Below are 13,174 nucleotides of genomic sequence, written 5' to 3'. Positions count from 1 at the left end.
AAAAAAAAAGCATGAGTGTCATGTCACCGCTGGATTTTCTTGATGCACCACACTTTGGTTATTAGTCCACATGCTGAGAAAAGTAATTTCTCGGAAACAATAGACCTCCACTTATAAGTAGTTACTAAGGTAAGATTCTACTTTTTTTTTTTTTTTTTTTTTTTTTAAGTTCAGCACTGGGGAATTAACACATACATATTATTTGAGATATAGACTTATTTATATCTTTCAAATAATATCAATTTGCATTTCTTAATACTTCTTTGTCTAAATTTTGTTTCTCTACATACTTATCGGATGTTACTTGCAGTAAGATCATATGTAGCACAAAATCTGTTTCTGTATTAAAGATGGAGTCACCGAAGTGCTAAAACAGCCAATATCAGGGAAAGAGTTGACGTTAACTGTTTCGCTATCTATTCCATTCAGTAAGCTTAAAAATTAACTATTAAGGATACCGTAAATTGGGTATACTTTTTTTTTTAATTTTCAAAATCCCCATTCTAACATCATCTAATATTAAGAAGGTAACTTAGTGACATTTCTCCTTGTTAAAATACAATCCTTTGGCTTTCTTTTGAAAGCAGTAAACACCAACAATGATGATTACATTTCAAACTTTTTGATGCTATGCAAGATTTTTCATGATTGGGGTAACTTTAGCCCATTTATCAAAATGGCTAGTTAATATACGGAAGTATTATTGTAGCACTGTATTTAAGAAGCAGAAGTGAAGAATATGGTATTATAAACACATTGGTAAAATTATCAATGTTTTAACTCATTTCTCGTTCGATTGAAATTATTGTCTGATGAAAATATTTGTATTCTACTTGGGTGAATACGAAACGTCTATAAAGAACGCTACAAATTTCTGAATACTTAACTTAAAATACCGATATTATAAACATATGGGTGAAATCACTTTGTTCAATTTAGGGGCAAACAAAAATATCGTTCAATGAAAATCTCTCTAAGTGGATGAATACCTAACATCCGAAAATGAGAGCACCATATTCTTCATTGCAGTAGAGTACTTTACCGGTACCATACTGCTAAGTTTTAGAAGAAATTTCTCGAAATTTAGGCACTGTATAATATCCACTTTTAGAAGCTAGTGGGGAGTTAATCTTCCTTATTACATCACACCGTTTGTACACCATTTCAACTTTAATATTGATCCATTACCAACACAGAAAATATGGGTCAATGTTGCCCCAAAATTGGGCCAATGTTACCCCACGCAATTAAACGCTTGATAGTTTGTGTATAATTGAACAAACATTTAAGGCGTTAACTTATTAATATTTGCTAATGAACGTGTTTTTATTTTCTACTTACTTGTGCATTCAGGATATGTCACTTTAATGCAATGAACAAAAGTTGTGGAACTTGAAATATGATAAATGTTTACTTGCTAACAATTGCTAGCATTTTGAGAACACATGAATATTGGTTGTAGGGATTTGTTTCCAGAACGTGGGAAGCAATGTTGTAATACTTCGATCCACAACTTTTCTTACTGATAGAAACCATAATAACCATGTAGAAAGAAGTCAAATCTTTCTCTTCCTTTGGGCCAAAGTATACCCAGTTTACGGTGTGTACTTTTTTAAACCAAGTTCAGACTTGAAGAGTTCCGGGTAACCTCTTGACTTTTGGTCAACCTCTTTTATGTATGCCATTTACTACTACTACTACTACTACTATACTACTACTACTACTACTACTACTACTACTACTACTACTACTACTACTAATAATAATAATAATAATAATAATAATAATAATAATAATAATAATAATAATAATAATAATAATAATAATAATAATAAACTGCTATTTAAGTCCTAAGTCGTACAATGTAAAGAACATACAACCAATAACACATCCTGCTCATTAAATTTAGTTACCCAGTCAAGAACGAATTGCGCTCGTTCCATTCAGTACTCGGTATTGTTAGAAGTCATAATTAACCAGCTTACCCGAGCCACATCTTGAAACGGTTTACAGACTTGTACCGGCTCAGGAAGACACGCTGTCACTTCATTGAAAGATTTGTCTTCACTACGGACACTATATTTGGCCATATATGCTGCTCCCAGTACTGCAGAATTTACAGCTTCCTGTTGTGAAATAAAACAGTAATTTACAGAATATATTATAATGTATGATTTACTAAAATCAAGACTACACCAGACGACAAAAGATATTACAGGGTGTCTACAGAGTTTTATTTTCAAAATTCCAGTATATTTCCAGTATAATCAATATAACACAACAAAATTTCAGTACCTAATACAATGATTTTTTTTAAAAAAAAGTTCTTTAGGAATAATCACACTCTTGGTGATTTCAAGTTTGCAATTGTTTTACAATCAGAGAAATATTTTTAATAAATTTAGTTAGCTGTGATTTTTAAAATACAATGATGCTTTAACATTTTTTAAAGGGCCTTCCAACTCCCATCACAGCCCTCTACTCCACCCATTGCTTTAAATGTTAATTACAAAATGTATTGCAAGGTACGTCTTGCGACCTTGCTGGTATAAGATTTAAACATTAGTGATAAAATTAAATATTGCTAAAATTTAATAAATTGTGTTTATTTATAAGGTAGATATCCAGGCCTGGAGTATATTAATTTTTAGGTATGTATCTATTCATATATTTTATTATCAATAGTGTAAGATAATATTTATTCAATTTATGTTGTATATTTATGTATATATATTAGAGCAGTATTCCCCCATTACTTAAGAATTAATCATATAATTATTTACAGTTTAGCTAGAGCTAACGTCGATTTTCCATGCTAACTTTTTTTTTAGAAGCCTGTCGTACAGGCTAGCAGTGAAATCCATTGTATTCAGTCTCCCTTACTGGGAATTTTCCATTCGAGTAGTTGGCGCTAAAAAACCTTCAAAAGAACTTTTGTTGCTATTTTTTTGCCGGCCAAAACACATAAAAAGGGCTGCCTCCCCTATCTTCGCTGCTGTGCGTTTTAAGGAGTCCTGAATGTAGGATCTTGGCCAGCCAGTCCGCTGCACTTGAAGCGAATAGTGCAGTTTGGAGAGAAACCTCTATAGATAGTTACTGTATGTAGTCCGATTAGAGATTCTACTACAATACAGTTGTCCGCTAAAGCAAATGGGCTTTGGCCGTGAGATAGGTTAAACAAATGATAGGGAGTTAGGAATAAGTATTTATTTTAGATGTTTGATCCTACGCCTATAACAGAGGCTACTTGGGTCACTATTGATTTATTAGAATGGAAGTATTTAAGCTTCCTAAGGGTCTATGGCGGAGGTGAGTGACGCTCGTATAGACTCCAGGAATTGGTTCCGTCCTAGTGGTGGAGGAACATTTAATCTAAATCCAAATGCGTTTGGGTTCGATCCCTAGTATATGTAATTATAGCATATTTAGGTGCTGTAAGTGATTAGATACTTTCTCACTGCAACTTTCATCCAAGAAAGTGTAAGAGTGAGTAATTTACTATATTCCTTCTCTTTTCCTGTAAGGAAATTTAGTCAGAGCCATGGAGTAAAGGCTGACAACCTATCCTTAATACAAACCTATCCTATATATATATATATATATATATATATATATATATATATATATATATATATATATATATAATATACTTAAACTAGATAGATACCCTTTGTGGACTTAACTTGGAGTCCCAGAGACAGGGTTAGGCCAGACAGTGACCTGCGAGTCAAGGCCCAGTCTTTAAAAAAGCAAGGAGTACGGTCCAGGAGTAACTGAATACTGTAACCCGTATTTTCCACAGGTCCCTACTAAAATAGGGAGAAATTTGATGATAAATGAATTAGAGTATCTAGAGGTTAGAACGAAATACTTCCTTTCTTCATTGGTTATTGGGCAAGGGTAAGAAGGAAGCTTGAGTGCATATAGGGCGGAGTGGCGTCCTAAGTTAAAGTTATTACCCTACCTATTATTAGAGTATTTCTTTTGTAAATAAACTATCAATCTCCTATTTAATTTCTCGATCTTTCATTTAATATTCTTTGATATGATCCAAAAATCCTAGACGTAACGAGCAAGTACTTATGAAAGGACGTATATAGGAAGATATATAAATATTTATAGTTCTGATAGTTGTTATCACGAATTATACGAAAATAATATTCATTCTTGGAAGAAAAATAAGATAAAGAGCAAACAACTAGATAAGGATTTTTTTCTTTCTTCCAGTATACAACTCTTGCTTTGGAAAAAAAAATTACAATCTCAATGGATATAAAACTGTTTCTAAGACTATTAAAACAATTACAAAAAGTATTGTTGACAAATTACCAATTTCATGATTTTTCCAGTATGTGGATCAAAATTCCAGCATATTTCCAGTATCAAAATTAAATTTCAGTATAATTCAAGTATTTCCAGTATTTTCAGTATCAGTAGACACCCCATATTACATATTTTTTTTCCTCCAATAATACAAGTATGAAAGATGCAGAAAATATTTCAATACTTGTATCTAATTTACTACCACTGTGCCCCTTTCTGGCTAAATGGCTAAAACGTATGCTTTCTGCGCGCGTGGTTTCTAGGTTCGTACCCACTTGAAAAGTAGGTCCCGTCTCACATAGCCTTTATGCTGAAAAGATATGTTAACTCTAATTTATCAATCAATTCAATATCATAAAACACATAGTACATTCTCAGAGTACATACGGAGAATTACATTATATAATTTCTAGCCCCTCGAAAATATTTATTGGATTATGCATCTATTTATCTTCAGTAAACATTGGTTCACACTGAAATCCTGATATTGACTTCGCATACTTTTCCTGAATTTCCATGACTAAGTAAGTAGTGTTTGTAGTGTCGCAAGTCAGGGAAAATTTATCATTTATGGTTAGGATTAAAAAAAACACTTTAAATCATCCCCACAGCCGTTCATGCTCTCCTTTTTATTTTCTAAATACAGTATAAGATTACTTGCCTTCTATAAATACTTATATTCTAAACACAGGACTTTTGATTCATATAATAAAACACTAGTGCCAGAAAATAATTATTATGAACTAACTATACCTTTAATATTCGACATTCTGAATATATTTACAAATGTAAACAAGTAAACATGTATCATATTCTAACGTAGTTCTGATTATCTACAACGACAAAGCACCTATTTTTTCTTTCTTCTTTTTCTTTTGTAGCATTTGAATTTCTAATTTAATTTGTTCTTCTTTCAAAGCTTGAAGTTTCAACACCATTCGGCGCTCCTCAAACATCATTATTTCTGAAGTTAAATTTTCTTTTTTGGCCTTTCTTATCATCTTTCTTTTGAATCTATCTTAATTCTTTTAGGAATTCTTCATATCTTCTATGGACAGCTAACTATGGACGCTGTTCTACTTCTTGGCGTGAAGTCGATTTACTAGAGAAGTTTGACACCGTTCTGAAATGTGGACTGGAATCGTTACTCAACTGTAACCTAAATAGCAACGCATGGATACAGGCCTCCCTTCCAGTTGATTCTGGAGGTCTTGGTATTCGTCGGGCTGTCGAATTGGCGTATCCTTCATTTTAGCGTCGTTCTATGGCTCCCGGCATACCATTGAGATACTCCTCAACCAACTAAATGAGCCTCACATAGAATCCGATGTTCAAGACTGCATATCTGACTGGTCTAACCTAGTTGGTTTAAGCTCTCCTGAAGTTAAATTTTCTTCAGAACGGGCAGAAGTTCGCAATCAATTTGGGACAAGCCAATCATCAAATTATATCAATCAGTGTTATTACAAGAAGCAGACAATCAAGAGGATAAGGCTAGACTTCTCGCCTCCTCATCACCAATTTCAGGTGCTTGGCTACAGGCATTACCTTCACACACTCTAGGACTGCACCTATTGCAGTTGCACTTCACCTAGGAGTAGACATCTGTGAATCACACAACTGCTCTAAATGTGGTGCATCAGTCAAGCAGAATGGTCTACACGGTCTGTCTTGTGTAAGTAGCTACGGAAGACATGTGAGGCATTCGAACGTGAATGACATTATCTGGAGAGCACTCACATCGGCGGAAGTTCCATCTGTTCGTGAACCTGTGGGGTGTAACAGATCTAATGGCAAAAGACCAGATGGCATGACGCTGGTACCATGGAAAAGGGGAAGGATTCTTCTTTGGGATTTCACCTGCTCTGACACTTTCGCGTTATCTAATCTCACTCTTTCTTCATCTCGAGAAGGAGCTATTGCAGCCTGCAGAGGTTGCGAGAAAAGAAGAAAATATAGAGATCTGCTCGATAGATATATGTTCGTGCCCGTAGCCATTGAATCGAGCGGCATTTGGGGCCTCGAAAGGCTCAATTTCATCAAAGAAATAGGCCAACGTATTGCACACCTTACTGGTGACAAACGGGCTACTGCTTTTCTGATACAACGTATCAGCATAGCAGTTCAGCGAGGAAATGTGGCTTCCATTTTAGGTACATTATCTCCTGGAAAATTATTAGAAGAAGTTTTCCTTTTATAATTAACTGTTCGGAATTTACTGTTTATCTTTCTGTATATATATATATATATATATATATATATATATATATATATATATATATATATATATATATATATATATATATATATATATATATATATATATATATATATATATATATATATATATATAATATACTGTAAAACAGCATATTTCCCTGATTTTCGCAACATTTCGCAACATTATGAAACATTTCCCTTACCTTGTTTGAGTCATTTTAATTTCCCTGACTTTTAGGTTAGTATGAACCAATATAGTATCACTGAAGGCTCCAATACAACTTGTTTGACGTCACTTGTGTTGAGCATTCGATCATGCTTGTGTTACTTCATGTCACTTTGACTATTCACATAATCAAACTTGATTCTTCTATACGAAACCATCTCAATTCTCTTTACATTTCGGTGGAAAACAGCAATACAGCGTTTGGACTAGATTAGGGTTCCCGAATATATGGGTTGACCCATTCTGGAACAAACATTTTACGATAGGCCTATGAATCTTCATTTATCTGGAGATGAACATACTGTTACCAGATAGATTTATACAAAAAAAAAAAAAGAAGATAGATGTCTAAACATTACATAAATAGTATTATTTTTATTGATATGTATCTCGTAACTAGCAGACTGGTGACTTACAACGTGAAGTGTATGATACAGATTCCTTTATGAAAAGCGAAATTTCGCAAAAGCATCATCATCACGCCCACACACAAAAGTCACTTTTAGTCCTGACATATTCCAGTCAAAAAATATTCAGAGTCGTATTTACTGGGGTAACATCCTGCTAAAAATATCAAATCAAGTCAATCTCGCTAGTTTTATGCTTTGTTTCTAAGGATTTTCAGTGCAAAGAAAACTCCATGAACAACAACTTATATATATATATATATATATATATATATATATATATATATATATATATACAAGGGCGAATGAAAAAGTAAGGTGAATTGTTGATTTACAGAAAAGCGTACAGAGATACGTCGATGAAGCTTTACTATGTTTGAAGTATGGTATCACACTATTATTCGAAGAAGGAACCGTAGTTGTCTAAACATTTATTCCAATGTGGCACCAAATCATCCATGCCCTGTTCAAAGAAATGTTGTTCCAGATTTCCTAACCAGGTACGTGTAGCTTGTTGTGCCTCCGTCAGTGTCTGGAAACGCTGCCCACGGAGATGTTGCTTCAGGGGGCCGAACAAATGGTAATCCGACGGGGCTAAATCAGGGCTATACGGAGGGTGATCATCGACGACAGCCACATTCGTGTCGGTGATGGACGTTGATGGTCTGCCACTTCTGCCATCATCTGTGACAGTACTCCTACCACTTACAAATGCGTTACAATACACGTACACTTGTTTCAGCGACATAACACTATCTCCGTACACCTGCACCAATTCTCGATGAATATCACATGGTTTTGTTCCCTTGGCCCAGAAAAAACGAATGACACCGCGCACTTCCTCCTTGGTGTAATGTTCTAGTCGTTGCGCCATCTTTGAGTTGCTCTCAGCACCAGACGGGTGGACATAGAATGTTGTACAAGCCGTCACACTTCTATTACCAGATTACCTGTAACATGGAAAAGAATTAATTTGCTACACACAATACTATAGGTTTGACAGGCAATTTCACTTTACTTTCTGATTTATCCTTGTATATAACCACTGCCACCGGAGTTGTCATCACCTTAGCTAAGCTTTTAAATCAGTATTTTTCCTGAGATTTTTAATTGTGATAATTGCAAACTTGAGTTTTATTTATTTATTTATTCAGGATTCTCATAGATTTGTGTGAACTGTTTTCCTTGATAAAAGTGTAATTTCTCCATTTTCTACGTAGTAACCCCCAGTAGTTTAGTTGGATACCTAAACAAAATGTAGGGGACCAATGTCCCATAAAATGGGCCGGCCTAGAAAACATGCGTGACCATCTATAGATAGCTCCGAAAATTATTGTATAAAAAAAAAAAAAAAAAAAAAAAAAAAGTGAAACCCAAGATTTTGTGCTTTGAAGAAAAAATGTCATACTTCTACACGTTTGCTTGAGACGAACAAACACAGATACTCAAAATCACTTTCTTGGTACGTAGGGGACATGAAACGTAAATCCATTGAAATCTTTTTTTTTTTTTTTTTTTTATTTTACGATTACCATATTTCCCCCTCTCTCCTATCGTAACTGGAAATTAAAACACAAATGAACACGGAGAATATATCGATAAACATTTTTTTTTTTTAAATCAATTCATGAAGAAAAAAATATACACACACTATTTGGTTACTAATTTCTAGTGTCTTCCGGTTCATATAATAATCCATATGTGATATGAGATGTTATACAGTACATGCCGTATTACACAAATGTTTCGTACAAGAATTTCCTTGTTGTTGAGTCTCAATAAATAAATAAACTTTATCAGTAAAAACATTTTGATAGAAGAACTTACTTGAACATACACAGGTGCATTAAAGACGTCAGCTAAAACTTGGAGAATAGTTTTGTTTGCAGATGCTCCACCTGTCGCTATGATTCGAATTTCAGGACCTGTAAAACACACAAAATATTAAATAATTAAAGAATATTACGAAACTTGTTTGTATTTATTCTGTCGTAGGATTTAATCCAAGCTACACCAAATAACTAATTCATGTTCATATTTTACGTACATATCAACATATTACAAGTCAACGTAATTAAAAAGAAATCCAATAGTAAACTCAATTTTCTTAAATTCACCGAAACTGTAACATCTTTCATAAACATTCTGAATAAAGACGCAAAGTATTAAATCAGATTCGTTTTGATTACATTCTGAATAAAGACGCAAAATATTAAATCAAATTCGTTTTGATTTACCACACAACTTGAACTGAAACTGGCTCATTCGTTCGACAGTTACTACTGAAAGAAAGTAAATCTTATCTAACATTGTTTTGTGAAGTCGAAATAAACAAAACGTCGAAATATTTTGGACAACAAATGTATACCAATTCTCAGAACAAAAATAGTTAGTCGTTGACTTCGGATTGTCGCGGGTCTGATCGATCCACCATTTTGCTGTTCGTCCACGCGGTTTCATTCTTTTTCCTCATGATGTGGCTAAAGAATTTTAGGATTTTTCTATCTACAAGGGTTGCTGAGACGAGTTTCTATCCTCAGTTCTTCGATTAATTCACTTGTTCTTCTGGCCGTCCATATTATTCTTAACACGCTCACCAACACTACATTTCGAAAGCATTGCTACGCTCTTTTGTCTTTAACTTTTACTGTCCAATTTTACCAGCCGAAGAGGAAGATCGAGAGTACAAGTGAATCAACCAGTCTCTTCTTTGTATTAAAGAGTTATAGCTTGGTTCTTCCACATTTTCTCTAATGCATCTCTTTATTTCTGTCCCATAGTCACCTAGTATATTCACACCAGTTTCATGCACTACTGAGTCCACGCAAGTGAACTGGCGAGTTCTTTCGATATTTCTTAGTTGTGAATTTAACTGTACATCTTCATTTCTATTGATGACTAATATTTTTTTCTAATGAATTTCCAAAACAAGATCTTGGCTTTCATTTTGGCTTCGTTATTTCTGTAATCTCCTGGATACTACGTGCCTGGCATTACTGTGGTTTCATCTGGAAAAACCAAGTTACTGACTTTATTTCCACAAATTAAAAATTTTCCTTCCCAATTAAGACGCGTCTCAGGATATATTCCCCATAAATGTTAGACAACGATGCATCCTATCACCTCAGCTGTTTAACACCTTTATACAAGTTGAAAGCTAATGATAACTAGCAATCAACTCCTTGGTTGTTAATATAAAGGAATTTTTATAGGCGAGATGAGGTGAAATTCTATTCACATTTTTTACAGAACATAGCACAATTTAGACCACAATACACAAAACCGATACCATGAATATCATTTTCACAAATATTTGTAATCTTTAGTTCTAACAACTTTTAAAATTCTGTATGTTTTACTGTTCATTTTACATTTTTTTTTTCTTTTTCTTTTTACCTTTACAACAGGTCGTAAATTGTAGTTGTAAGTTGCATGAGTCATAAGTCGACGAGTAACTGTACAAAACGGAAGAAGTAACATTACATTTTGGGTTGTATATAGGTAACAGAGAAGGGATTTCTAAAACCTTAAAAACTTCAAAATAGAACTTCTTATAGTGTCTTGCTCGACATTCTATAAAGTCTGCCGTGACTATGAGTATTCATATCATGATCGAAGTATATATTTTGCTTACTTACATCCTTTCCTGAGAACGGGCATAGATTTGTTGACCAAAATATACCATATTGACGTAATGGTTATGTTATTTTGGTATGTTACAAAGGTCCAGATCTTATTTTAATTCTTATCTTTTGTATTCTTATTTCTTACAATAGCAAAAGAAAGTTTATTCGTGAAATTCATAGTCGACTGTGACTGTGTAATATTTTAAATAACTGTGTTTTACTGAAATATAAGGAAAAAATGTACGAGATGATCGATTAAATGGAGGAATTTACACTTCATGGAACTTTACAATAGCAACAGATCACAGAATATAGAAGTGTAAGACGTCTAAAATGGATGGACATGCCTCCCATGGGACATACGTGAGGGGTAAATAGTTTTAATTGGAAGTCAGTAGGAATTTAATCCAAGCCGGTAGCAGGCAAGAAGTACACAGATTTATGAAGGTAAGGTGGATGACTATGATTTCTATTATGAAGTACAGACAATACCAACAATTAACGTACTAAAGTATAATTGCATACTAAGTATACCTATCGTAAAGCCAAATTCTTCAGCATGAGCTCGTTTTGCTATAAACTGTCCTTCTATAAGTGCTCGAACTTCAACTTCGAAGCTTGCAAACCTCGTCACCTTATCATTGGCTTTGTTGAATCTGTGGTCACCGATCACAAATGGAATGATTTCTTGAGTATCATAGTACAACCCTGAAAAAAATATGCAAATCACTACAATGTACAATGATCATTATACAAAATATGCAGTACTTCTTATCAGTTAGTGGATGATATACTTAATAGTAAGTCAATGCGTCCAAATGTTTCAACAACCACTTTCGTCTTTGTTAAATCGACATATCTTCATGCTTATAAGTGCTTCGTTGTCCTCTTCCTCCAGGATTATCTAAAACATTTGAATACACCACAAAATATTATTAAGGTATAAAAAATTTCACATAAAATCTTTTAATTTGTGGAAAGAAATGTGTACGAATGGTGTTTTATCAGGATTGATTGGTTAATTAAAGTTTAGTGTCCCTTCCACTACCAACGTTATAGGAGACAAGGACTTACAGCTTAACATGGCATGCTAACCATATGAGCTTCCATTCGGAATAAAATCCAGGTCTTCTGTGACAAAGACACGAACACTAACTATATAGCCACGAGGGAGCTCAAATTCACATTTGAATTTGGATAAACAATGGAATAGTATAATTAACACTTTTATTAGCGAATATTAGTTTACAGTATTGAAAAATTCACACTAACAATTACCGCAGAGGTGTAAAATAGCAATGAATAACAAACGCAAATAAAATTTGATATTAAAATATGACAGAGACGATGGTAATAAGAAAGTTCTTTATATCTGAACACACAAAATTAAATTTATAAAAGGAATAGCAGTAAAGAAATAAATACCGTTAAAAATATAGGAGGAAGATGAAGCATGAACAAGCACAAATAGTTACCTATTTAACAAAGATGATGGTGGTTATTCAAAAACAGTCACAACAGGGGGGAGGGAGACCTATCCCTTGAATGAAACCTTTTTATATACTCAATATTATTAAACGATAGCAATACAGAATTACTTGTACCAAGAAATCTTCAATTGTATTCCGTATAATGTGCATTTATTTACGTGTATGAATGGTTGGAAAAAAGGAAGGACCAAGTGCATGAAAAAAAAATCCGCACATTAAAAACATTGTCACAAATTACAAATAAATGAATACAAGTTCTCGTTATCGCTTTGTCGACAGAAGAAGAGCTATGAGGACGAAAATATTCACGCCAAAATTGGTTGGTATCTGGAGATCAAATCCTACATGTTTTGATATTTCTTAGTTAGTGCTCTTTTCTCAAAAATTTCGTTAGTTTTTATTACTTATACATATAGAAAGCACATAGGAATCCCAGAGTGGGCATACGAAAATCAATATGACATTTATTCACATTATACTTATGAATAAAAATATGCTGAAGAAACCAAAGGATCGCACTTCGCTAACTTCAAAAATCAAAATCTTTACAAGTAGCATGTGCGTAAAGAAAGGTGTGTCACTGTTAGGTAAAGAAAAACAATAAATGGATACAATCTATTAGTTACCAGTGCAACTTGCTACATATACAGTATATAAATTTCTCCTAGTAAAATAAAATCGGTCAATTATTATTGCGAACGAACGACATAGTTTCTGGCGCCACAAAATTTACTTTTTTTTTTTTTCAATTTCCTCGAAAACTACGCATGAAAAGATACCCGCAAAAATGTTAGATGTTATATCGAGCAGAACAAAATATATCAATGAATAATCTTTGCACAATATTTTACTTAGAAATTAAAATTAAAAATGAATTATCCA

The 13,174-nt window shown here is 33.5% G+C and overlaps 1 protein-coding gene across 1 annotated transcript in view; it reads right to left on the bottom strand.

Annotated features, from left to right (window-relative positions):
- The window catches only part of LOC145678672 (xylulose kinase), a 106,856-nt gene that overhangs the window by 7,150 nt on the left and 86,532 nt on the right, over nt 1-13,174 (bottom strand). Inside the window, exons 10-12 of the mRNA XM_081749064.1 lie at nt 11,337-11,510; nt 9,004-9,101; nt 1,986-2,126 (exon numbers count right to left, since the gene is read on the bottom strand). Of these exons, the coding sequence (XP_081605190.1) occupies nt 1,986-2,126; nt 9,004-9,101; nt 11,337-11,510 (413 nt within the window). The remainder of the gene's footprint in view (nt 1-1,985; nt 2,127-9,003; nt 9,102-11,336; nt 11,511-13,174) is intronic.

This window comes from Thermobia domestica, chromosome 2, assembly GCF_964235325.1.
Source record: "Thermobia domestica chromosome 2, izTheDome1.hap1.1, whole genome shotgun sequence".
Classification (NCBI taxonomy): domain Eukaryota; kingdom Metazoa; phylum Arthropoda; class Insecta; order Zygentoma; family Lepismatidae; genus Thermobia; species Thermobia domestica.
Note: the sequence above shows the minus strand (reverse complement) of the source record. Positions and strands in the feature narration are given on the sequence as shown.